This window comes from Erigeron canadensis, chromosome 8 (assembly GCF_010389155.1).
Source record: "Erigeron canadensis isolate Cc75 chromosome 8, C_canadensis_v1, whole genome shotgun sequence".
In the NCBI taxonomy this organism is placed as follows: Eukaryota; Viridiplantae; Streptophyta; class Magnoliopsida; order Asterales; family Asteraceae; genus Erigeron; species Erigeron canadensis.
This window is the reverse complement of record NC_057768.1, coordinates 5,040,803-5,068,431: the sequence shown is the minus strand read 5'-3', so window position 1 is coordinate 5,068,431 and position 27,629 is coordinate 5,040,803. Positions and strand designations below refer to the sequence as shown.

Here is a 27,629-nt window from a genome sequence, read left to right as displayed (position 1 = left end):
TTCCTTGTTTACAGCAGTTTCATCAGTAGTTGCCATGAGACATAATATTTGTGTGACTTCATCATCACATGATGTTTCATCTGAATCAGGCCAATCCTTTTCTTCAGCAACAAAACCCTTCTCAGTGGGTTCTGATGTGATAGCAATTTGAGCTTTCAACTTGTAGTATTTGGACTTAAAGTTGGAGCTAGTCATCATCATTTGAAATGCTCAAAGGAGCTGATCGACATTCTTTTTGATAGTGGCCCTTCTTTGCACACTTGTAACAGGTCTCTTTAGACTTGTCAAATCCACCGGCAGAAGTAAAAAGGCAAAAGAGAGAAGCTTAAAAGACAAAGAAATGAGCTGAGATAGCCGAGAAGGAGGCGGAAGAACTGAAGACCAAGGTGGCTGAGTTGCAAGAGCGCGAAGAAGCAAGGGAACTTTAGATGAAAAGATTGGAAGAACGAAAAAATTAAGAGAACTACAAGTGAGAAGTTTGGATGATCACATGAAAGTTTTTACCAAGTTTATGCAAAGCCAAGCCAAGTATGAATATAAGCCTACTTTAATATTTTTTTGGAACTAGCATACCTTGTGCATTTAGATCCTATTGTGTTTTGAAGTATACAATTGGCAAATTGTATCTTGATATGTGAATTGTGAAATGGTATTTTGATGTTCATATTATGAATTTATGATATTTAAAAATTTTCGTTCGCCTTTTGTTTTTAGCGTCTACAGCGGGTATAAACTAAACCAATATTGTATTATATAAGCTAAACCATCAAAAGAATTTTGTTCGCCTTAACAACATGAAACTATATGCTTAAACCAAAAGATGTTCTTAGACGATTGAAAACAATAACAATAAGAAAGAGACACAATGAATTCAAATTTACAGTTCTCCATGGACGAAATTCTAAAAACATAATGACTGAAATTACAAATGCAAACGGATATATATTTTCATCAACATGACAACATTATACCCACATAATGAAGAATTTCTAAGCAAGTCTAAGGGCTATGTCAAGGAGGCAAACACTGAGCTGTTTTGGGTCAGATAACATCGCCATATGGTCCACACCTTTCAACTCTTTAGTCTCGACCGCTGGACTATTATCAATCATCCATTTTTGGAAATCATCTTTCATGAGTTTATCTTCATCACATAAGACAAACACCCGCTTCACAATACCATATATTTCTTTCGTGAATTCGTTTGAATTTTGTAAGTCATTTACAAATAAAGATCCAGGCCTGGTCAATATTTTCCCTAATTCAAGATCCTACAAGTAGAATACAATAAAACTAGTGTCTATATAGTCAATATGTAATAAGAGTAGTAATAGTATTTTGGAGAGTATAATTTAAGTGATAAAAGATTAACCTCAATGGAACAAAGTTGATAGAGCTTTGAGGACAACATATTTGGACCGAAAAGAATTGTTTGATTAGGCACGTTTTCGTCTTCGTATGGCAAGAATTGAGTATCTAACCAACCTTCTGCGGGGGGAAATTGCGCTAAGCTTAAATAATATCAAGTTTAAGTAACATTAGTTTACAAACAAAGGGTTATATAAACTAAATTACTTTCATAAATGAATAAGCAAAATACATCATGGTAGTGTAAGTTACTATGCACTAATCCTCATTCATGATAACTTCGTTTTCATTTCACTACTTCAATAACATGAATAATTTTTACTTTGAGAACTGATGTATGATAATTAACCTATCTTAAAACATAATTTACCTCACGCAAGACGTACCTATTAACAAAAGTAAATACAAAACTAAACTAGTCTTGATTAGGTGGTTTAGCAAGTTTAACTTTTTTTAAACTAATTAAGAGTTTGACTAGAGTTTCCTAAGTAATGTAGTAATCTAAAATTATCATTTTGTGTAGGTACAATCTTATTTTTATTTTGAACGTGTAGCGAATATAGGTCGACCCTGCCCATGTATCCCAATGGCGAAAGGCGAAATGTGACAAGGCTGCCACCAGGCGGGTACCTCCTTAATTAATCACAAAGGCTAAGCAAAAGATTGAAGTTCCATCTCGTTAGTAAAACCTGGGTGCTAAGCCTAATCACTCCAACAACGGATATCATTGATGGAAAAAAAAAAACTTGAACCTATAATTTCTTGATTTGTATGTATCATATTTGCGTAGGGACCATTTTAAATTTGTGTATGGCTTCAATATTATTGGATCGGATATTGTAACAACATATAGTTGTTACCCAATAAATACGGCAAGTAAACTTAGCCCTACACTCGTACTCGGTGGTGTTGGGATAATCTTTGACATACGTGGGTCATTTAGTATGCTGTTAAGGTTTAATTAGAATGTCTTTGTTATGTTATTTAGTGTCGTTAGTATAAGTTCAATTATGCACATGTCATATGTGTATTGCTAAAATGTTTGGCAGCAAGTTTAATAGTTTTGAATGAGTCATTGGCATGTAGTGTAGTGCCTTGATTTTAGGAGTCAAAAAATGTGGAGATGCTTAGCCACGATCTAGTCAGTTAGGAGTTGGTTAATTTATTTTCCTATTTAAGCATGTATTCTCCTTTATGAAGAAAGTAAGTTTTTCAGTAGAAAGTTCTCATTAATTTCTTCTCTTTGAAAGTTCATTATACATATATATTTTGTGAGTGTCTTGTGTGTATATTTTGGGGCCTGAATCCTACATGTGGTTGCCAAAAGTCTCTGTCATGCATCTATATATAAATGCTTTAATTCTATTCACTGTTAATAATTATACTCACCGTGACAAGCTTTTAATCTTCAGTAAAAAGAAAGTTTTAGTACTACCTAGCTAATACCCTTTTCTAACATGTTTAATCAACTACTTACGATGAAAATTTGGTCATCCAATAATATCATCTTTTTGTGAGGTCTAAAGATGAACAATGTGCGCTAATTAAAATAAACCAAATACACGTACACTCGTACATCGAAAAGCAAGTTAATCAGTAATTTGAAGTCAATGTATAGGTTAACCCATTTCTTGGGATATAAGTCCAGATATTAATCTTGGGCACAAACATATATAAGTGTATTTGGAAGTAATGTAGCTGTCATAAAAGATGAAAAAAAATTAATTTTGAGAAAATTATATTACCAAGAAATTAATTAAAATGAATTACCTGCTCTATAACATAAGAAGGCTTGTGTGCGGTATTCGGCATAAAGGCGGTGAGGAAGATAGCAACAGAGACCTTTTCGGGGAACTTTTCCATGGCAAGAGCTATGCTCAAACCACCTAGGCTATGGCCAACAAGCACGACGGTCATTGTTGTTCACTTTTATGGGGACCTCCTTTTTGGGGTTTCTGTTCATTCTTGTTGTTGCTTTTCCGGTGACCCCCTTTTTGGGGTTTCTAGTTATTGTTATTGTTGTTGCATGTTTTTCGGTGACCCCTTTTGGTTACTGTTGCTTCCATTTTCTGGCAACCCCTTATTAGGTTATTTGGTTAGTGTTGCTTCGGTTTTCCGACGAACTCTTTTTGAGTAACTGCTACTGCTTATGATTATGCTTAGGTATATGTATTTTTTTAATATTTTGATTTCATGTTTGTGATTAGCTTGGTAGTGTTAACGTAGCGGTAGCGTTGCCGGAATTTTTTTCCGTGGTAGTGTTGCCGTTTATTGTTCCATTAAAGCAATATATGGCTGGAAAAGTAGTATTATGTCGGCAATACGATGATGATACAAAAAGTTCGTAAAAATGTGACTTGGATGATCTGGCGCGTATCTTGGCGGGGTAAACCTCTGGGTTGGCAACCATGACGTCTTGGACATCTGAATCCTGACCCCTAAATTTCTGAGCCCAAGTAGTTTATAACTTTCTTATAAAAATGGTCAATTTTATAAAATCCAGCAACCGGTTAATTTTTCGAAAATTGATATTTTGGCAAGAAAACCAACAGCCCACGTAGCGCATTCTTATTCGATGTTTAACTTATCAAAATTTGCCAATGTGCCAAAATTTAGAACTGCAACCTTTAAGCTGTTAACGTGTTTAATTAATTGATCAATTATTGAGATATGGATTTTACATTTTGTTTCTCTTTCTTCGATTTTATCATATATTTTGTTTTCTTTCTTAAACATATTTAAATTTTTTAATTAATTTTAATCAAATGTATTATTTTTAGTTACCACTTATATTTTAGTACTTAACAAGTTAACAGGGCTAATTGAATAGAAAAAGATAAATAAATGTGTCTTTTGTTCATTTTATTATTCGTTGTATAATTGAGTAGTAAATTGTTCATGAGTTAATTCCAAAATTGGTCCATGTGGTTTACACACTTTAGCAATGGGGTCCCTTTTTAAGTATCGTTGCAATGGGGGTCCCTGTTTTGAGAATTTTTTACAAGATTTGTCCCTTTCTAACAGAACTGTTAGCTAACGTCGTCAAGTCTTAACAGAAGGAACCATCATTGCTAGTAAAATCAGAAAGGACCCCTATTGCTTAAATGAAAAAACCATAGGAACCGATCTTGCAATTTACAACTTGATATCTTTTTTGATTTAACTCAAGAGATTGCAACATACAATTGTTAGTAAGTCCAATCCCTAATTAGTAAACTTATGTATACTCAAAAAATTTAATAATCGATATGTACCTTGTATAATCTTTTTACTTTGAAAATAATTGACATATAAACTTTTATTATTATTTATAGTTACAAAAATAGAGGTTGTATGTTTGAAATTTATTGATATTACCAAAAAGTAAACATGTTCAAAAAGTATAATTAACATATATGGTTTTTTAGTTCCCTGTGTAACATATTAAACATTTATGCAGTTGGTGGATTAACAAATATTAAATAATAAATTTAAAGTTTATTTTAATTTAGATCATAACAAACTTTTTAATATATTTTTTATATATCGAGTAATACAGTTTGTTATTTTAAGATGTGAATATAAATTATTATGTGGATTTGATTATCAGATAGAGATCAAATGATAAGGGTCCTTAAGGAGAGAAGGTAGGGAATGTTCATTTTTTTATACTTTTTTTAGCTTGTTTATTGAACTTTTTTTTTTTCAGTCTTTTCATTTTTTCTTTAATTAACTAATTTCATATAAAAATTTTGAAAAAATTTAAAAATTTTTTTATCAAAGGGCGTAGCCCGTAAACTATAGGCGAAACCTTTCAGTTTATGACAGAGCCATGATGACTAAGGGCGAAGCCCGTTAGGTAGATCAACGATCACCGATCACCCCCTATAACCTATCAGCCTCTATGACCTATCACTCTTACCAGCTACTCCTTATTAATACCCTTAAGAGCGAAGCCCGTATCGTACCGTTACATGTATAATTCACTAACTCGGGTTAGATATTTTTTTAATTTTTTAGTCTTTAAAATTTTTTTTATGGATTGAGTTAATTAATAAAAGAATAGAAAAAAAATAGTTAAAAAAAACGGACCTTCTTTCCTTTCTCTCCTTAAGAACCTTCTCTCTGGATCTCTACCTTTGATTATCATCAACAATTGAAGCATTTACAAATTTTAAAATATTTTTGTAGAAATATGTTTTTAATAGTTTAATTATCAATAATCATGAAAAGCTAAAGTATATTAATAGTTTTATCTAAATTAAGTATTTATTAATTTTCATTCTTTTATAGAAAAGTTAAAAAGTATAATTAAGAATCTCACGCACTAATAATTGTATGTTGCAATCTCTTGAATTGAATAAAAAAATATATCAAGTTGTTAATTGCAAGATTAGTCTCTATGGTTTTTTCTTTTTAGCAATGAAGGTCCTTATTGAGTTTACTAACAATGATGGTCCCTTCTTTTAAGAATTGACGACATCCCTAACGGTCCTGTTAAAAAGGGACCAATTTTGCAAAAAATTCTCAAAATAGGGACCCCATTGCAACAATACTTAAAAAGGGATCCCATTGCTTAAGTGTGTAAACCACATGGACCAATTTTGCAATTAACTCATATTCCATATATTATTAAGTGACATGGTATTTGTTTGTAAAACAAGATACCCCACTAGAGGGATGTAATTAAAGTGGATCATATACTCTTCTTAAGTCAATGGCTCAACATTATTATATTATATTTATATTTATATCCTTCGTTACTACATATAAGAGAGATCAATTGATAAGATTGTTTAAGAAGAGAATATTGATTTTATTTTTTAATTTTTATATTTATTTATTTTTTTTTAGTGAAAACCCATTCAAAAGAAAAAATTTTAAAAATAAAAATTATTCGTTACACATGTGTAGAATTTTTTATACTTTATAGATGTCTACACTTGTATAGATATCTACACATTTTCTTTATTCATTTTTTTAAAAATTATTTTGGAATGAGTTTATATTAAATTATATAAAAAGTTTTAAAAAATATTAAATAAATCTTTTCCCCTTCTCTCCTTAAACTACCTTCATTTATATATATATATATATATATATATATATATATATATCTTAAATACGTAATTTAAATATAATATTATTTAGTTTTCTTTTTCTACACTAGCTATTATCATATTTATACAATAAATACATATACGACAAATATAATACATGATCATAGTTTAATAATAAAATAATTCAATATTCAAAAGTATATCTATTTACAATACCTAACACAGATATATATTTCTAATTTTATATTAATACACAATTTAAAATAAATATAAGTATTTAATAAAATATACTGTTTAACACAAATATACATATAACAAAAAGAGAATTATAATTTATAAGAAGCACTAGAATATCAACACACTTATGCAGATTAGTAAGGTATAACAAGAAGTACTTTTTTTTAAAATGTTTTTTTTTTTATTTTTATGGTTTTTTTTGTAAAGAATATAATATAAAGTACGTAAATAGGAGTGTAAGGAGATATAAGTCACCATCCCAGGTTCGAATCCTCATTCTGCCAACTTTGAGATATAGGTAGCCATTCTATGAAGGCTTGACTTGGGTATATTCAAGTTTAAGTCTGAAGGGGCAGGATTTACCATATTAATCATCGTGTTTTCGGGCGGATTGGTAGGGGGTTTTCCCCCATTGGGTATTTGAAATAGGCATTTTTACTTTAATGGAGCTCTCTAGTGCAGACCCGGTTAAGACAACGTATGCTAAACCTCTCACTGTCGAATCACGGCAGAAAATTTTAAGCAAAATTCACCTTTAAAAAAGGGAGTGCAAGGAGATAAGGGTTTTAGAAAGAGAGTCGGAGAGGAAGAGTTTTAGAATGCGATAATATTTGAATAAAAGACTTGAAGTATTGATATGCTTTCTGGCATATATGTTATATATATGGGATAACTGCAGAAAATAGAAAGCACCTTTTGATCGATTCACGAAAATAGCAGTGACCTTTGAAAGTTTTACTTTTTAGCAATGAACTTTTAATTTCTCTGTCTCAATTTAAATGTCTTGTTTTGACTTTTCATTGATATAACTTTTATTAGTTATTATATTAGACAAACAAAAATATTTACGATCAAAATTAAAGAAGAAAGACCCAGCAAATCAAGTTTAGACATTTAGACGGGGACGAAAGGAGTAAAAATGTAGTATGTGAGAGGGTTTTCATCCAAATTTAATGTAATGTTGGAGTGTGATCATGTTAAATAATAAACGCATGTCTGGAAATAATTTAAGCCTACGGGGTCACATGAAATGACACGGTAACTCTATATTATTAATTAGTATATTAAAGTAATATGTTAATTAATTAGATCACGAAATGATTAATTTAAATATATTAAGGGGTTAATTATATTTAACTAGTTAAATGGAGAATTAAAATGTGAAATATGGAAATTAGAATGGGGCCCTAAATCCAAATGGGGGCGGTTTTTGAGAGCCTTTTAGAAGTCTTGATTAACTTGGTCACCAAGTAAATAAACCCTAAATAATTCATATATATAAAGGCTTTATTCTAAGAGTTTATTCATTTTTTCACACAAGAAATTAAATCCTCTTTTCTCCTTAGTGTGTTCGACCAAAAACCTTTCTAAGGTTTATTTGGTTTGTGTCGTTCGAAACAAAGATATGAATCTCATATATAATTAATGCACTAGTATTAATTATGATTTGATTTTATTTGATGGCATCAAATAATTTCGGTTCAAAGAGTTTCGATATTAAGGAGATTCACAACGGGTTTGTGAAGTTCGTGATCGGGGTACTAGCATACGATATAGGGGTGTCTAGTGTGTAATCGTAGAAGGGTTTTGCTTTAAACCCTAAAATAATAATAATGATCTTATTATTATCTTTATTGGAGCTTTGCATAAGGTACACATCTCAATTCTATTCTTTGTTAATTAATTTGATTACATATTTGTTTCGTTTTCTTCCGTTGCGCTTACTCGTGATTATGTATGTTTATGTGCTCATATTCTAATAGTGGTATCACGAGCCACATATGTGATCTATTAATTACAAAGATCAAAACTTGAAGGGGGGTTTAAGGGTTGGTTGATTGTAATTAATTGTTAAAATAATTAAAAGGTTGTTTTCTTATTTTTAATTAATTAAAATCGGATCTTAATTAAATTAAATTAGGGTTTTTGTTTAATTAAAAATTTACTTTCTTCAATGGAGATTGAAACCCTCAAGCAAGTTTTGAATTGTGAATTGACATGTTTTATGTGATGAATTGCATGATTACGTGTATCTTAATTATTTAAAGCTGTTAAATAATAGTAAAATCACAAAAATTCATGCAAAATTTATTGTGATTTTACTGGATATATAGAGATATATTTTGCAAAGCATGATGATCCAATAATTAGGGTTGATTATTAGATAATTATGTGACAATGTGAATTTTTCGTGTAAATTTCTTGATGTGCTACAGTTTACTAAAAAATTCATATCTTTTAATCTGTAATGAGTTAGAGGTCGTGCTTTGGACAGTAGATGCCCAACACATAGGGCTAAAACTGTGTAGTTCTGGTTTAAATCTGAATCGGACCAGAAACAGGCTTAAACTGGTCGTGAAGCTACTGGAAATTTCCAGTCAGCATGTTTTTATGTGTTTATGTGCTAAGTGTTAGTTATTTTGTTTAAAGACTTACGCAATCAAGGTAACTTGATGCATGTGGTCCTCTTCTTCGGAAGGGGGAGCCGGGTTTAAACATATGCATGAACCATAGTGACCATGTTTAGGTGGCCCACATTAACTTGTTGCTTGAATAAGTAGTTTGGAATTAGTAAAGTTTATTGATCTTTGTATTGTTTATAAGTTGTATAAAGGTGATGTAAAATTGGTTTTGAAAATAAACTTGACTAAGAACTATCGAAATAGAGATTTCATTAACAAAATTGGAGTCTTGTAACCTTGAGATACACCGGCTCACCCATTTGAAGAAACTCTAAGAGATGTATAAGTCGGAGTGCGCTAGCCTTCTAAATGGGCGGGTTTTTAATTACGTCCATCGCAAACCTTTGCCCTTGCGCTTCTTTGTGCGTTCAAATGGAGCTACCAAGCTCTCTTGTGTTGTTAAGACTATACAAATGATTTTGTTAAATATTATGTTTCGAAGATTATGCATGAGTCTTCAAACATAAACTTTTGATTCACATCAAATGCATTACCCATTTAAAGTTAAGTCAATGCCACCCACTTTGCTAAGAACACTTGCCAATGCTTTTTGCTCTACGTGAGACGTAGGTGAATTGTATCTCTTCAAGGTAGATTACCACTCGTTGTGAGACAGCGGTGGACTATCTACATGTTCTTAATTGGGCGACTTAAAACGAGTTAAGAGGTGAGACCTTAACCCGTGGCATAAGATGGGACAAAACATGTTTACAAAACACTTAATACCCCTTTACAGTGTTGTTGTAAGTCCCATAATTCTAGGAGTTGGATGAATGCAATTATCGATTCTCGATTACCTTTTGAATACCGTCATTTCTAGCAGATCAACTGATGAAATGATTGTATGTCAAGTTGGATCCTAGCCTTAGTGAAAGTAATTTGTTAGATCAATTTAACAAGGGTAAATTACATTTCTTAAGGATTAATTATCGAAAATACCGATAATTGAACTTTTGTCTATTTTGAAGATGGCAACAACAAATCGTTCTCAAAATATACACCAATCGGCTTTCAGGTCGATGCTAGAAAGGTAAAGACTTTCTGGAGCCAAACTTCAATGACTGGGTTCAAGTCATTGATGAGCAGACACCGTTGTTCCGGGAGCGAATGTTTCAACTTGAAAGTTGGCTGCATACAATGCTCGGTACGATAGACACAATGAGGTTGCTTGTTTAATGTTGGAAAGCATGAATACCGACCTTCAAAAGCAATTTGAGCATTCATTTCCATGTGATATGCTCACTGAACTCAAGTCTTTGTACTAAAAGCAAGCCAGAGTTGAGTTGTTCGACCTAATTGATCAACTTCATGACTTGCGACATGAGCATGGAACATCGGTTAGCTCTCAAGTACTCTAGTTGAAAAGGTACTTATGGGCAATTGGAAAGGTTAAACTATGCTTATCATCTGCATATTACTATTGGCATGAACCTAAAAAACGGATTTTTTAGGAGTTCATGCGCAATTGTAATATGCATAGCATGAGTAAAACCACAACTAAACTTCATGTCATGTTAATTGAGTATGAGAAAGAGCTTCCAAGGAAATTTGCTACATCCCGAGTTCTTATGATCAAAGGGGGAAAGGTTCGGAAAGCAAAACAACCGTAAGCGAAGGGCAAGATTTTTGGTAAGAGAAAACAAGTTGTGTTTGTCTCAAAACTTTAAAAGACCCTTTTGGCAAAAAGAGCATACGACTAAAGTATCTAGCTGAGTTGAATGCGAAGAAGAAGCAAGTTGGTTCAGCAAGTGCTTCAAGTATCTTCAAAATTGAATTATATGCGTTGTTATACAAATATTAATTCAAAAGCAAAGAGTCAAGTTTAACTTGGACTCTAAAAATCTTTTACATTGTTATCTTGTTTAATTTTGTCAAGAAAGGCATTTAAAGACTTCAAAGGGACGGTGTCTTACAATCAAATGATGAATCATTTGATAAATGCATGTTTTGACATTATCATTAGCAAGAAATGCATTGGAAATCTTCGGTATGAAGAGATCTTGAAATCAAATGATGAATCATTTGATAAAATGCGTGTTTTTGGAATTATCGTTAGAAACGCATTGAAAGTTTTCAAAGTAAAGAAATCTTACAATCAAATGATGAATCATTTGATAAATGCGTCGTCGTTAGCAAGAAATGCATAAATCAAATTGAAGGGATCTTAAAATCAAATGATGAATCATTTGACAAGAGATCGTTAAATCAAATGATGAATCATTTGACAAATGCATGCCTTATGTTTTCGGCAAGATGACAAGAATACATTTTTCCGCCTAAAACCGGAGAGGGCTAGGGAACTATTTGGACTAATACATTTGGGTGTATGTAGCCCATTTAGGCAAGTGTCAAGGAAAGGTGCTAACTACTTCATCATTTTTATGAATGATTTCAGTCATTATGATTATGTTTAATTGCTTAAACATAAACATGAAGTCTTCGAAATATTCAATGAATTTAAAAGTGAAGTAGAGAATCAACTCAATAGAACCATCTAGATTCTTCTTTCGGATCGAGATGAAGAATACTTAAGCCAAAAGTTTAAGGATCATCTAAAAGCTTGTGGATTTATCCTAGAGCTTACTCCTATATAAGGTTATATGTGAAAGGAGAAATCAAACCTTGTTGAACATGGTGAGAAAAATGATGAACCTTAAGACTTTCCCATTCATTTTGGGATTTTAGTCTAGAGATTTCTGCATGCATTCTCAATGTGGTTCCAACCAAGAAGGTTGACAAGACACCGCATGAATGTAGTGTTAAGTGCATCTTTGTAGGACACCCAAAGGAAACGATGGGTTACTATTTCTACTTTCCTACCAGAAACACTGTCAAAGTATTTTTTTTTGATTTGTTGAGTTCCTTGAAAGGTAACTCATATCTCAAGAAGACAATGGGAGGATTGTTGAACTTGATGAGGCTCAAGAAGATGTGTCAAACTTCTAAAAGCACTAGAATCTTCAACTTAGGGGGGAAAATGTTCAAAGAGATGAATCTCTAGATGAATTTTAATTTGAAGATGAAGCGATTCCATTTCGTAGGTCCTCAAGGACAATACATGCTCATGAAAGATTAAATCTTATGATTAAATCTGAAGAACATGTAGTAGAAGATTTGAATGAACCTCCTAATTTCAAAGCTGCATTATCAGATCTGGAGTCTGACAAATGGCTTGAAGTTGCGAATGTGGAAATGAAATCCATGAAAGATAATCAAGTCTGGAGCTTGGTTGATCTTCAACCAAATAGTTGAAGCGTTGGGTGTAAATGGATCTTCAAGAAGAAGACCAACATGGATGGAAATGTACACACCTATAAAGCTCGTCTTGTGGCGAAAGGTTATACTCAACTTTTTGGAGTTGATTATGAGGAAAACTTTTCTCCCGTTGCGGACATTAGAGCTATTAGGATCATCTTAGCCATAGCGGCGTCTATGACTATGAGATATGGCAAATGGATGTCAAAACCACTTTCTTAAATGGTTTTATAGACAAGGAAGTCTATATGGTACAACCGGTAGGTTTTGTCGATCCTAAATATCCCAACAAAGTGTGCAAACTTCAAGGGCCCATTTATGGATTGAAGCAAGAATCAAGGAGTTGGAAAAAAAGGTTTGATGAGGAAATCAAGATGTTTCGTTTTGCTCAAAATCTTGATGAGCCATGTGTATATCGCAAAGCTAGTGGGAGTAATGTTACTTTCCTTGTCCTGTATGTCGATGACATATTGATAATAGGAAATCACATTCCAATGTTGAAAGACGTTAAATCTTATCTTGGAATGTGTTTCGCTAAGAAAAAGACTTGTGTGAAGCAGTATTCATACTTGGAATCAAGATCTATAGAGATAGAAGTAAAGGGTTGATTAGATTAAGTCAAAGTGCTTAAGATCTTGAGGAGATTCAAGATGGAAAATTCAAAGCGCAAAAATTTGCTTATGCAAGAAGGACTTAATTTATCTAGCAAGAATGGTGCTTCTACACCTAAAAAGGTGGAGAATATGAAAAGAATCCTTATGCTTCGGCGGTGGGATCTATCATGTATGCTGTTAGATGCACTAGACCTGAAGTTGTGTTCGCTCAAAATATTGTTAGCCGATATCAGCAAAATCCCGGAGTGGATCAGTGAACTGCTGTGAAAAATATTCTTAAGTACATGCGGGCTACTAAAGAATTATTCTTGGTGTATGGTTGAAATCCTGATCAAAATTCAAATGGTAATAGAATTTGTGATGTTGGATTTCATGACTGATGAAGATGTTTCAAAGATATCAGTCAGGATACGTCTTCATTTTAAATGAAGACACGATGGAATGCTTTAAGCTAAAAGCAAACCACAATTGTTATGTATGTGACAGAGTCTGAGTATATTGCCGTCTCAGAGAAGACGACATGAAGGTTGTCTGGATAGTTTATTTTTGGATTTTAACATGTTAATCCTCAAATAACACACCTATGGATTTGTACTGTGATAATTCAGGAGCAATTATCATTGCCAATGAACCTGGGGTTCAGAAAGGTGCCAGACATTACCTGAGAAGATATCGCTACGTTCGTGAGCAAAGCGAATTGTGTGAAATCAAACTACTCAAAGTTCACACAGATTGTAACTTAGCGGATCCTTTTTACAAAGGTATTGTCAAAAGGAAAGGTCAATAAGTGTGCCGTGGGCATAGGTTATTGCTAGTTATATCATGTAAATCTGTTGTTGGTATTTGGATAATGAGATGTTAAACTATTATTATTTTAATAAATGAATTTTTATACGCGGTATAAGTAATTTCATTTTATAATAATTGTGTCCTATATTTGCATGTTTAGATCCATGAATATTAGTTGAATATTCTAAACGTCCATTGTCGATTAATTATATGAGAATATAATTAAAGTAAGACAATTGTGAGAGATTGGTGAAAATATTTAAGGGAATATTTTGAAGATAGTAGATCGTACCAAACTCACATGATATTCAAAAGGTGAATATTGGACTTACCCCACAAAACGAATTATCATTTTATGGATCGGCGTCATTAGATGAAATACGTGAAATGGTTACTTTATTTATCCTTTGACTTGATATAGTTATGCATGTGTGGATTGGATTTCTTGATATAGTTCCTAACTGTCCTGAACAAGGCAGTAATAAAGGGCTATTTTCAGAAATGTTGAGAAATGACATGGCCAGACACTTGTAGTCAATACAGGATTTGTTCTCTCAATTTGCAACTGAAGTATGATACCATTTGACGCCCTCATTAATTAATTGAAAATGTTTGTGTAGCCACACCCAAATGAACTCAAGAAGTTGTCTTGACTAATTTGGTAATCTTAATTAATTGTAGAAATAAGAAACATAATCGTTAAATTATGAAATGACATTGATCCATATTCATAACTAACAAGGGTATCTAAACAAAGGGATATTAAAGACTAAATCATTTCAACTTGGCAATTTAAGAATCTATTCTTAAATATTTCCGGGAGCATTGGCGTGTTGTTAGACGCTAACCAATGTTATTGCTTTTATAATAATATGCTCAAGTGGGAGCTGTTAGAGTGTGATCATGTTAAAGAAATAAACGCATGTCCGGAAATAATTTAAGCCTACGGGGTCACACGAAATGACATGGTAACTTTATATTATTAATTAGTATATTAAAGTAATATGTTAATTAATTAGATCACGAAATGATTAATTTAAATATATTAAGGGGTTAATTATATTTAACTAATTAAATGGAGGATTAAAATGACCAAATAAATAAACCCTAAATAATCCCTATATATAGAGGCTTTATTCTGAAGGTCATTCATTCCTTCACACAAAAAATTAAATCCTCTTTTCTCGTTAGTGTGTTCGACCAAAAACCTTTCTAAGGTTTATTTGGTTTGTGTCGTTCGAAACAAAGATATGAATCACATATATAATTAATGCACTAGTATTAATTATGATTTGGTTTTATTTGATGGCATCAAATAATTTCGGTTCAAAGAGTTTCGATATTAAGGAGATTCACAACAGGTTTGTGAAGTTTGTGATCAGGGTACTAGCATACAGTATAGGGGTGTCTAGTGTATAATCGTAGAGAAGTTTTGCTATAAACCTTAAAATAATAATAATAATCTTATTATTATCTTTATTGGAGCTTTGCATAAGGTGCACATCTCAATTCTATTCTTTGTTAATTAATTTGATTACATATTTGTTTTGTTTTCTTCCATTACGTTTACTAGTGATTATGTATGTTTATGTGCTCATATTCTAACATGTAAGACAACACCATATTCATTTTTCATATATATAATTGTTTTTTTGGATGAAAAATGATAGAAACCTTTTAATTTACTAAGAAATACTATAATAAGTAAAAACATTGACACAGTATAGCCAAAATTTTGGATCTATTCTTGGACGTATGTTTGATATTCAATCAAAAGGCTTTAGAAGTTACCAAATAAGGTTATAGAAAATGCAGAGAAAAAGCTTATGGGAATTAATGGTTGAAATTTCTTTTGTTCCGAAAATACGATTTTTATCCGTTGAATTGGTCAACAAGTCACTTAAATATATACCATCTGTATATTAAATTTGAAAGTTTGTTGTGTGTTGGATTTGGAAACACGATGCAATAAAAAAGTTCATGTTGCATCATGTACCCAAAATGAAAAATACCTCGAGATAGAAATGAAAAGAATCATTATAAAATTACGAGGTCGCCCCCACTTCTTAGAGTTCTCTTGCTACCTAATTATAACTAGGCTCTTTAAACCATGCAATAAAAAAGTTCATGTTGCATCATGTACACAAAATGAAAAATACGTCACGATAGGAGTGAAAAGAATTATTATAAAATTAAGAGGTCGCTCCCACTTCTTAGAGTTCTCTTGCTACCTAATTATAACTTGGCTCTTTAAACCATAGTAACCGGATTCACTGAAGACTTCACGAACTTCATTTCGGTTCGACGATCCAATTCACGATATGATTCACGTACCGATTCACGAACCAAAGACAAAAGACACCGAACTGGTAGAGGGTGGTGAATTGAGTTCGGTTAATTGTGTTTGAGTTTAAAGATTTTTGGTTTAACTAATCAAAATTAATATATTAAACGTACATCCAAAGAGATGAGTAATTATTGAAACAAAAGGTTGTGTAATTTTTAAGTATTCGTTTTATTTTATGTAGTTAATTTTAAATTTCTAAGTTTAGAAACTTATAATTTGTTTATTAAATTAGTGAAAATGTTTGAATCTTGGAGTATTATAATATAGGGTAAATTACACTTTTTGTCTCTGAAGTTGGCAGATTTTTCACTTTTCGTCCTTAAAGTTTTTTTATTACAATTTTAACCTTAAAGTTGGCAGAATTTTTCGATTGACGTCCTTTGGCCAAACGGTGTTAAGTTTCAGCCGTTATGTCCCACACGTGCAAAACACGTGAAGGACTGAAAATGCAAAACGTGAAAAGTTAAAACTGAATTTTACTTTATCAATTGTCATCATCTTCATCTTCTCCGGCTGAGTGGCCAGAAAATCATCCGAAAAACTTAAAATGTCAATATCTCACTCGTTTTTTCGAATTAGACCATGAAACCACCACCAAACTTCTCAAAATTAATTTCCGCACGAATCCTAACCAAAAGATTTCAGATTCAACACTTTCCGAAAAACTCAAAATGATATTAACAGTCATATAAAATGGGTTATCTATACACTAAAACTATAAAATGCCACTTTTGTGACTGGTGAAGTAGGGGGAGTTTTCTTTATCAAATTCCTGCTTACAAACTGTAGGTTTTATGTTCCAGTAAAGTCTATGGTAATTTGCTATTTATCAATGTGTATCCAATTATATTCCTTGCATGCAGACACACATATATCAAGAGTAAAAAATATTATAGATTTGTATGTTATGTTTCTAAGATTTTCAAGGTAATTTAAGATGGTCACTTTGCAACTTCATGCCAATGCTATTTACTAATTGCTGTTATGTTCACTATTAATTTTTGTTTAAATTTTCAGCTTAGTAATGGATACTATAAGATTTCATCGTGCCTACCTAGCTTTATGTTCAAAGGAACGAACATATAGCAAGAAGGTGAATATGGTTCATTAGTTTTTGGCTGTGTCTTATGTTGTATCTTGTTGCCTGGTTAAAGCTTGACGGAAATGCATTACATATTTACCTTTTTCAACAATTACATGAGGTGATATATATAGTGAGTTTTCCGGCAAGTGTTGAATCTGAAATCTTTTGGTTAGGATTGATGCAAAAATTAATTTTGAGAAGTTTGGTGGCATTTTCGTGGTCTAATTTGAAGAAACAAGTGAGATATCGACATTTTAAGTTTTCCGGCGAATTTTCCGGCCACTCAGCTGGAGAAGATGAGGATGATGACAATTGATAAAGTAAATTTCAGTTTTCGTCCCTGAACTTTTCACGTTTTGCATTTTCAGTCCCTCACGTGTTTTGCACGTGTGGGACTTAACGGCTGAAACTTAACACCGTTTGGCCAAAAGACGTCAATTGAAAAATTCTGCCAACTTTAAAGTTAAAATTGTAATAAAAAAACATTAGGGACGAAAAGTGAAAAAGCTGCCAACTTTATGGACAAAAAGTGTAATTTACCTTATAATATATGCATCTATTAATGTATTTATAAATTTGGGTTCACCGAACAGAAATGAATCGAATTGAATCGAATGAATCTATCTCCTACGAACCACATTCATGGGACCTCGCAAATTGCGATTCAATATCGCGAATCCAAATCGGAGCGAATCGCGAACCAGGTGACTATGCTTAAAATTAACTACTGGCAAAAAAATTCTCTAAAAGCAATGACAAATAGCTACGTTCTAATAAAGCACATACCAACAATTACCTAGTCAGATAAGTGGAGAAAAATGGTGGAGAACATTCTTTAATCAAAGGCACAATACCCAGTTATTAAACCCTTGTATCTATCAGCTTCAGATTGTATCTAGATGGAACCAATATTAAATAAACTAAACCATCCAAAGAATTTTTTGTTTTTTTTTCTATGCAATGAAAAGCCTTAACAACATGAAGCTTTATGCTTAAAAGAAAGGATGTTCTTGACAATTGAAAACAATAACAACAAGAAAGATAATTAATTCAAATTACAATGTTCCATGGACGCAATTCTAAAACATATAATGACTGAAAGTAGTAATTGCGAATGTGTATTTTCATAAACATAAAATGAAGAATTTCTAAGCAAGTCTAACAGCTATGTCAAGGAGGCAAACACTGAGTTGTTTTGGGTCAGATAACATCGCCATATGGTCCACACCTTTCACCTCTTTAGTCTCGACCACTGGACTATTTTCAATCATCCATTTTTGGAAATCTTCATTGATGAGTTTGTCTTCATCACATAAGACAAAAACCCGCTTCACAATGCCATATCTTTCTTTCGTAAATTCGTTTGAATTTTGCAGGTCATTCACAAATAAAGATCCAGGTCTGACCAATATTTTTCCTAATTCAAGATCCTAAAAGTAGAATACAATAATCGCTAGTGTTTATAGTCGATATAATATAAGAGTTGTAATATATATTTTGGAGGAATATAATTTAAGTGATAAAAGATTAACCTGAATGGAACAAAGTTGATAGAGCTTCGAGGACAACATATTTGGACCCAAAAGAATTGTTTGATTAGGCACGTTTTCGTCGTCGTATGGCAAGAACTGTGTATCTAACCAACCTTCTTCCGGAATAGTTGCGTTAAGCTTCATTATCGAGTTTAAGTAACATTAGTTTACAATAGTTATATATAAACTAAATAATTACTACAAAAAGTGAAATAGTAAAATACATTTTATTAAAATGTATGTTTACTCAATTTGAGACTCATGTATGATATGATAAGATATCTTAAAATGTAATTTACCTCACGCAGGTCATAAATATCAACAAAGCTAAACACAAACTAAACTAGTCCTGATTATGTGGTTTGGCTAGAGCTCCCTAACTAATGTAAAATTTTCATCGTATAATATTATATTTTTGTACTAGCTAATAAACCCACGTTCAATCCAAATAGTTAAAAACATGCATGTTTTTATTATAAATACAAGATAATAATATTTGTAATAGGTAAATTTTGATGTTGATATCGAATTAATAAAACTTTGAACGTAACAATCATTTGAAAGATTCAAAACACCGGTACATATTGTATATTCGACACTATTGGGAACTTGAATTAATACACATATAAAAGTGGTTTTTGAAAAAACAAAGAGTAAGACAATGTTAAGATTCAATGTGCAATTACTAATAATAGAACCATAATTGCGATTGCGATGATGCGAGTCAAAAATAAGTAAGAGAAAATAATAAATACTCCCTCCGTCCCATATTAAATGTTCAATTTTGACTTGTCAAGTTTTCTGCTTACAACTTTGACCATAAATATATTTTTTGTGTTATATAATAGTTTACGAAAGTTATATCAATGAAAAGTACATTAAAAACTCAATCCGTCCATATATTTTATATGAATTGTTGTATAATATAGACAAATATTTTCACGGTCAAAGTTTAAAACAGAAGACTTGACAAGTCAAAATTGGACATTCAATATGGGACGGAGGGAATAAAAATTAAGTGGTAAAATTGGAAAGGAAAGAATGCAAATTAAAAATAATTGTTAAACTAAAAAAAAAATTGTAAATATGATATGATCTTTTTTAAAAATAAGGTGTATAGACAATTTTAAGTTTGTCACATCAACGTTATTCTAAAAATATCTTTTGAAAACAATCTTTTTTTATTTATAATAGAGATTTTGAATTGTCGATCAATAAAATCTGACCTGTGGTATTCCAATGGCGAAAGGTGACTAACCACAAAGGCTAAACAACAGGATTGAACTTAAGTGTTCCATCTCATGGGTAAAACCCAGGTGCACAACCACTCCAACGATGGGTAATTGATAATTAATTTTTAACCATTTTTCGATTTGTATGTTTCATCCATGCGTATGGACTATGCTAACGTGTATGTATGGTTCCAATTTTATCGGATGGGACATAAGACCTAAGTTGGTCATTTGCAGTAGATAGGGCCACAGGGGACCAATATAGTTATTACATTATGATAACCCGGCCAATATATTCGAAACTAAAATACGTCAAGTAAACTTAATTAGCCCTACACACCCGTACACGGTAGGTGCACAAGTCTATGTCATTCAAATGTTTTAATTCACTGTTAATTTATACTCATCGTGACAAATCTTTTTAATCTTTTAGTAAAAAGAAAATTTTACTACCTAATAACCTTTTCTAACGTGTTTTATCAACTTTTCTAACGTGTTTTATCAACTTTTTACGATCGATGTAAATTTGGTCTTACAGTTGTATCATCTTGTATTCTTGTTGTATTATCTTGAGATAAACAATGTGCACTAAATAAGAGATCACGCTCGTACATTGATGAAAAGCAAGTTAATTACTGTAGTATTTTGAAGCCAATATATATGGGGTTAACCCAATTCGTAGAGAATTAAAAGATTTTGAAAAATATTTACGTTTATTATTCTACGACCATATTTTGAAAAGCTTTATTTGGCTCGTGCGTCTTAGGATGTAAGTCCAGAAATCAAGCTTAGGCACAAACATATATTTACGTTTATTTGAAAGTAAGGTAGCTGTCCTTCAAAACTAAAATACTAGAGGGGCGTTAAACAACCCTTTTTCATTGTTGTTTTTCAAGAAAACATAAAAAATAGAAAACGCGTTCTAATCATATATACTTTCTAAGAATATTTTCCAAGAAAACAAAAAAGAAAACAATGTTTTTCAATTTTACATAGAAAAATTTGAAAACATTTTTTTCTTGTTTTCTATTTTCCATTTCATTCCCCCTTGATCTCCTCACATCTCTAACATGTTTTCAAATTAAAATGTGTTTTCAAAATTTTTATTTGTTTTTTAGAAAATAAAACCCCTTTTCATTTTCAAGAAATTTAGAAATAAAAAACTAGAAAATAGTTTCTACAACCAAGCAGGCCCTAGTATTTTGAAAAACTTACCTAGAAATTAATTAAAATGAATTGAAGTACCTGCTCTATAACATAAGAAGGCTTGTGTACTGTATCTGGCATAAAGGCGGTGAGGAAGACAGCAACGGAAACCTTTTCGGGGAACTGTTCCATGGCAAGAGCTATGTTCAAACCACCTAGGCTATGGCCAACAAGCACAACCTTCTCCTCTGGAGGAATGGTGGCCATGAAGTCTAGTAATGGCATAGTGTAGTCAGAAAATGTTGTGACTTGTTGTATGGATTTAATATTGGTTCCGGAGGCAGATAAATCAAATGCGGAAACACGGTGACCGGCTGCTTCGAGAAGAGGCTTCAGTTTGAACCAACACCAGGCTCCATGACATAGACCATGTACTAGAACAAAATGTTTTTGTTCGTCACAAGTACTCTCACTCATGTTTGTGCGTGTGTAATGTATTTGGGTAGTTGATGGTTTTGGTTATATTTATAATACAAAATGTTTTTGTTCTTTACAAGTCCCTCTCATGCTTGTGTAATGTAATTGGGTACTTGATGGATTGATGGTTAGATTATCTATATCATGGAAGTGATAAATTTAATTTACAATAATGATTAGTTACACTGTAGAGTATAATATGTATATTTGTTGCTAATGACAAAAAATATGATAGATTTATCACATACCGTTATATTAAGTTCTAGATATAAAAGTGAATCCATATAAAAGGAAGTTTGAAAGATAGATCATACATGCAATATGATATATGTTAAAATTCAATGCATTTTCAATCCATTAATCCAACTTAAAAACATGGCGTGCAAGTCACATATATATAATCACAAAACGTACTACTGTTGCCTTTTGACTAGCTCATATAGGCTATTCTTTGGGCCAATTCTCCTTAACATTCTACTTGTGTTGCTTCGTATGCAAAGATTATATTGGTTCTTCCTAAATTCTATAAGCGATTGATGTTTATATATAGTGAATGTGAATTAGCAACCCATTAAGGAAAATTTCTGAATCAACTTAGTACCAACGTTAATCTTAGATGGATATTGTGATTGGACAGGATTATTGGCTTGGTAATTAGGAGCCATCATCTTGTGTCACAAAATTTAAGATTATATGGCCGTTTAAATGTTTCAAGTGTGGGACAAGTGACCATAAGAAGAACAATGCATAAAGAGTTATTGTAAACCAGAGGGCAAAGAGACATCAATCATAGGAGTTGTAAACCAGAGGGCGAAGTGACATCAATCATAGGGTTGCCAACGGGATTTGAACACCGGCCTATTATAAGGCCAAAATTCAATGAAACATAAAGTCTAACTTTGTTATAGGGGTTAACATGTAATATAAAAAAAAAATAAAATTTAAGGATTATTACACTACTACAAAAGTATATCACACTTTAAAAAACAAACACTTTCCCGATAATATTTTCTAATAAAATTATGTAGCAAGGAGATATCTATCCAAAAATTATGTAGCAATTCAAAGCAACCACTCATTTTCGGCAACTTTTTCTCTATTTTTTTTTAGTAATTAACCATTTATTTTCTCCGCAACCTTACATTACGCTCAAATTTAGCCAAAAGTTTTTCGCCATCTTGTATGATGGAGAAATTGCAAGTTGCAGGTCTCAATTTGAAGCTCGATTGGATCTAGGCAAATTTATTGATCTATTTTTGGATGTATGTTTAATATTCAATCCAAAAGCTTAAGGTTACCAAAAAAATATTTAATTACATTAAAAAAGAAAGTTGCCGGAAAATAAGTGATTAGAGAAAAAAAAAACTTTTACCTGTTGAATCGTGTACATATACACAATAAACTTAAAAATAAAAAAAAAATTCATTGTACCATGTACAAAATTAAAAGTACGTAGTCCTTCCCGACATTACACCATTATATCTATTAGACCATCTTTAACCTACCATACTGAAAACTCAATTTATTGGTGTCACATCAGCAATATACTGACTTATCACATTAAACAACTTTTATCATTAACCCCTATACTAAAATCTCAATTTGTTGATAACACATCATCATTTATATAATATTAAAAAAGGATTATTACCTATAGATATAACTAACGACAAAATTTTATTATTAAAGCTTTCAAACTTTTTAGGTATTTTTAAATTTTACCACTAAGGCTTTCAAACTTTTACATAGTTGATTTTTGGACAATTCAAATTTCATTACAAGACTATCAAACTCTTTAGTTTGATCCTACAACTAAATATTTATATTGAAGCAAAACATTGCACCGACGAATTTTTCCATGTTGCACCCGTGTTATTTTTTTTTTTTTTGGTTGATTAATTTTCTTTTCTTTCTAAATATGATGGAATGTTTTGTTATTGCTCTTAAAACATAAGACAGACAATCGCGGTCTTTTATTAATATTATGTTAACGAAATTATCCAAGAGTAAACATATTGTGGTATTGTGTTTAAAAAGGAAAACTCGTAAACAATAATTATGGCCCCGCAAAGACGGGGCTTGTGAACCTCCTAGTTCTCAACTATATCTAATTGTTGACTAGTAGGTTATTCGGGTACTTACGGCATAATGATGATGAAGACGACGTCACGACGAGATGTGAGAAGTACGTGAGTGACGGGTGGTAGTGATGATTAATGGTGATGGTGTTGGTGGGATGCGGTATGATATTATCTAAGGGGATGACGGATAAGAGTACTATCTTATATGTAAGTATATTTTAGGGCGGGATGAGTGATAGATGGTGAGTGCTAGATGTTGTAATAAGAATGATATTTTGGTTACTACAAGCTTTTAATCTTAAGAATGACCAAAAACTAAGTTGTTTTTTACAACTTTTTAAACACAGAGTACAACTAAACCTTTTATAACTTTTTACATTTCTTAATATAATCTGAAAGCTATATATATTTAACATTTTTTATAGTCAAAACTTAGTAGAGTAGATTAAAGATGGTGACTTGTAATATATATATATATATATATATACAGTATATAACTTGAAGAAGTCAAAGAGTTGAGGATGCACAACGGATCTTCTCATTGTATGATCCATATTGTCAACTCTTCAGATGTGCTCATCAATTATGCACCACGAATTTTTTTTTATTTATCTTAGACTTTTTTTTTTCTTTTTGTTAGGTCGAAAATCGACTAAGTATAATTTGTTCAAAATAGTTGAAACTCAGTAAAGAAAGCTTGCTCAGGATTCTGAAGTCATTCAGAATTTAGCTCACTGAAGTTTCACTTCAGATTCAGAATCAACCAACACTGAAGACGTTCAGACGGAAGTCAAAGACTGAGGAAGAAGACCATCTCAGAAGCAGAGCTCAGAGAAGATCTTACCTGAAGTTGAATCTGAAGAGGCTCAGTGAAAAAGTACTTACAACACTTTTTCACTGATTACGAGGAAAGTCTTTTTGCAGCTTTAATTACCTTTACCCGGTTAATTACTATCAACCTGGGATTGGGAAAGTTTTAGCAAAAGGTTGGGAATAAAGTATGTCAAGTCACATCAAGAAACTGACATACTTTACCTTAAACAAGCGTGTTATGGATTTGTCCTACAAATCCATCCAACCATATTGATACGGCATTTTGCCATGTCATCAAGACATGCTTTGCATATAAATATAAGACTTCTCACACTTGCAAAATTGCTTGGAACTTTGGCAATTGCAACGTGTGATATTACTCTAAGTATTCTTATGAGTAATTCCTCGTTACATAGATCATTTGTATTTCTGGGTTGTTTAGATACTTTCACAAGTGTGATTATCTTTGTTCCGCAACAACTCTTGTATTTTGTTTATAAGCAATAAATAAAATACATTGAAAAATACATCTTGACTCATTGCCATAATACTTGATTATATTTAGTAATTTATATAGTTTCAAGCAATCATACTTTATTACTATTATCCATTATCTGGATCGTAATTCTAACTAGTCCCATCTAGTTTCGATTTACTTGCCAGTCGGGTTACTTGATATAACTTGTGATTATTATTGTCTAACCTTATATCTTGTTATATCTTGATCTTGTGTACATCTTGTTAGGTGGACTTACATTTGGTATCAGAGCCTCCCAGGTTAAATCATTAAGTTGTTATACCTGTTTTGATCCTACAAGATGTCTGGAACCGAACAACAAAACCCTAACCCAAATGTTAATATGAATCAAAATCCACCACCTCCACCACCAGCTCAACCCAGTGTTCATGTTCACTTTCCAAATAATCCGGTACCAAAATTTAATGGAAATAGTGACACATTCATTACTTGGAAGGCATGTATGCTCAAGTACATCGCTGGTGTTGAAAGACACTTAACCACCATTCTCATTGAAGGTCCTTATGTTCCCATGAATGCTTCAACTGTCGTTTTTAATCAAGATGGAACCCCTAGGTTAACACCTAAAGAGAAAGATCATTGGTCAGAAGAAGATCATCGTTTGGCTGACCTAGATTCTAAGTTACAAAACATGATTCTCTTTGCTGTCCCAGAAAGCTTAAAACCAACTCTTGTTTTACTTGATAATTCTAAGTTGATGTGGGAAGAATTACTAACACAATTTGAAGGAACAAAGGAAACTGTCACCACAAGAAAAGTTTCTTTAAATAAAAAATATGAAGCATTTTTTGCATTACCAAATGAGTCTCTAACTGAAACATATCTTAGATTTACAAATTTGGTCAATCAATTAAAAGCTCTTGGTGTCACAAAAGACAAAGAAATTTTGCTTGAAAAATTTTGTGATATTTTACCTTCAAAATGGGAAAATTTGATCATGGTGTTAAGACAAGGAAACACTCTTCACAGCCATACTCTTGCCTCTCTATATGGTACTTTTAGATTCACTGAGGAAAACAAAGCAGAGAGAGCAGTGGCTGAGCAAGATGCAAAGAATCATTCATCTACCAAGTCAGCTCTGGTTCATTATTCTGAACCTCAAGACACTGCCCTACTATCTTCTGAGAGTGATCAGTCTGACTCAGTGAAGAAGATAGTAGCTGAAATGATGAAAGTTGGTATTTCTGATTATGCATCACATGAATGTGATGAGGATGATAATGATGATCTAATTGCTATGATTGCCAAAACCTTTAATCGTTTTAAGCTTAAGAACAAAAGAAATGGCAAACAATTTTCATCAACCAACACTGTTGATAAGTCCAATCTTGAATGTTTTAAATGTGGAAAGAAAGGACATTTTATGAAGGAATGTAGATCATCACAACCCTCCTCATCACACACTACCCCTAACCACTCTATCTTTCAGAAGCCAGATGATGGGTACAAAGCTAAGTACAAAAAGCTTAAAGCCCATATGGCAATGGTGGCACAAGAAGAAATCCAACAAAAATAGCTGCATGGTAGCCAATACTGAAAAATGGGAGGATTCTGATGAGTCATCTGATGATGAAGAAGAAGTAAGGGATATGTGTTTCATGGCTCGTGAAGATCAAAGTCATGTTGTTAAATCTGATGTGGAATCTGGTCGTTGGGTGGATATTATCATGAAAAAGGTTAGTGAATTTGGTTTTGAGAATGATGAAGGACTAAAACTGGATCTTTTAGTTCGAATTGAGGCTGACATATCGTATGTTGAGACTGTGCGTTCAGAAGGTATTAAAAATTTTGAAATAAATTCTTCTGAACTGAACGCCAGTCAGGCCAGATTAAAAGAACTGAAAGAGGTTCAGTTGACCCTAAAAAGTTATCAGTCAATGGTTTCAAAATTAGAATTGGAAAAGGAAGAATTGAAAATCATTTTAGAAAAGGAACAAAAAATAATCAAATCTTGGATGAAATCACCTTTTCCAGAAGCTGCCATAAAGAAAACCTTTGAAAACCAAAGAATTGCTTATGGTACTGGTGATCTTCATCTTGCTTCTGTAATAACTGATTTTGATGCTCTTCCAAAAGAAATGAGACCAGAAATTGTTTTTAAAGATCTTGGAAAAACAAAACTGATAACTGATCAAACCCAGGAAGAACATGAGGGCAAATCTGAAGCATGTCAGACCAATGCTTCAGACAAGAAGGCTAAATCCAAGAAGCCCTCCCCTCAATCTTCAAATCAGGTTTTCCATAACCAGAAAAAAAAAAGAAGAATGTCATCCCTGCTGAGCCTTCTACCTCAGATTCTGGTAGAGCTCAGGTGTCTGATCATGAATCTATTTTGTTAAGGATTGAGAGTCAATTTCAAAACTTGGCTAGGCAAGTGCAAAGCTGTAATGCACGATTGAAAAACGTAGAAAGCACTCCCCAAAATCCCAAACAAAACCCAAAATCTTTTTCAAAGAAAATCAAACAAGAAAAGCAAAAATCTGAGAAGAAAAAGGTTTCTGAGATCATTAAACCAACTGTTTTTGTGTCATCAGAAGTTATGACTGAAATTCCCTTTGATCCATCTGTTCCACACATACCAAAGAAATCTGAGACTGTTCAGGGAAAGTCCAGTG

General features: G+C 32.3%; 2 protein-coding genes across 2 annotated transcripts; both read right to left on the bottom strand.

Annotated features, from left to right (window-relative positions):
- Nucleotides 1-850: 850 nt before the first annotated feature.
- Nucleotides 851-3,434, bottom strand: LOC122610140 (salicylic acid-binding protein 2-like). Its single transcript, XM_043783133.1, has 4 exons — nt 3,423-3,434; nt 3,139-3,259; nt 1,373-1,488; nt 851-1,271 (listed from the first exon to the last, which is right to left on the bottom strand). Exons 1-4 carry the CDS (start codon nt 3,432-3,434, stop codon nt 990-992), a joined length of 531 nt encoding a protein of 176 aa, XP_043639068.1. The 3' UTR covers nt 851-989.
- A 14,778-nt stretch (nt 3,435-18,212) lies between these two features.
- Nucleotides 18,213-21,678, bottom strand: LOC122580588 (salicylic acid-binding protein 2-like). The gene is made up of 3 exons (XM_043752856.1): nt 21,205-21,678; nt 18,728-18,865; nt 18,213-18,625 (listed from the first exon to the last, which is right to left on the bottom strand). The coding sequence occupies exons 1-3, from the start codon at nt 21,580-21,582 to the stop codon at nt 18,344-18,346; spliced, it is 798 nt and encodes a 265-aa protein (XP_043608791.1). The 5' UTR covers nt 21,583-21,678; the 3' UTR covers nt 18,213-18,343.
- Between the last annotated feature and the right edge of the window lie 5,951 nt (nt 21,679-27,629).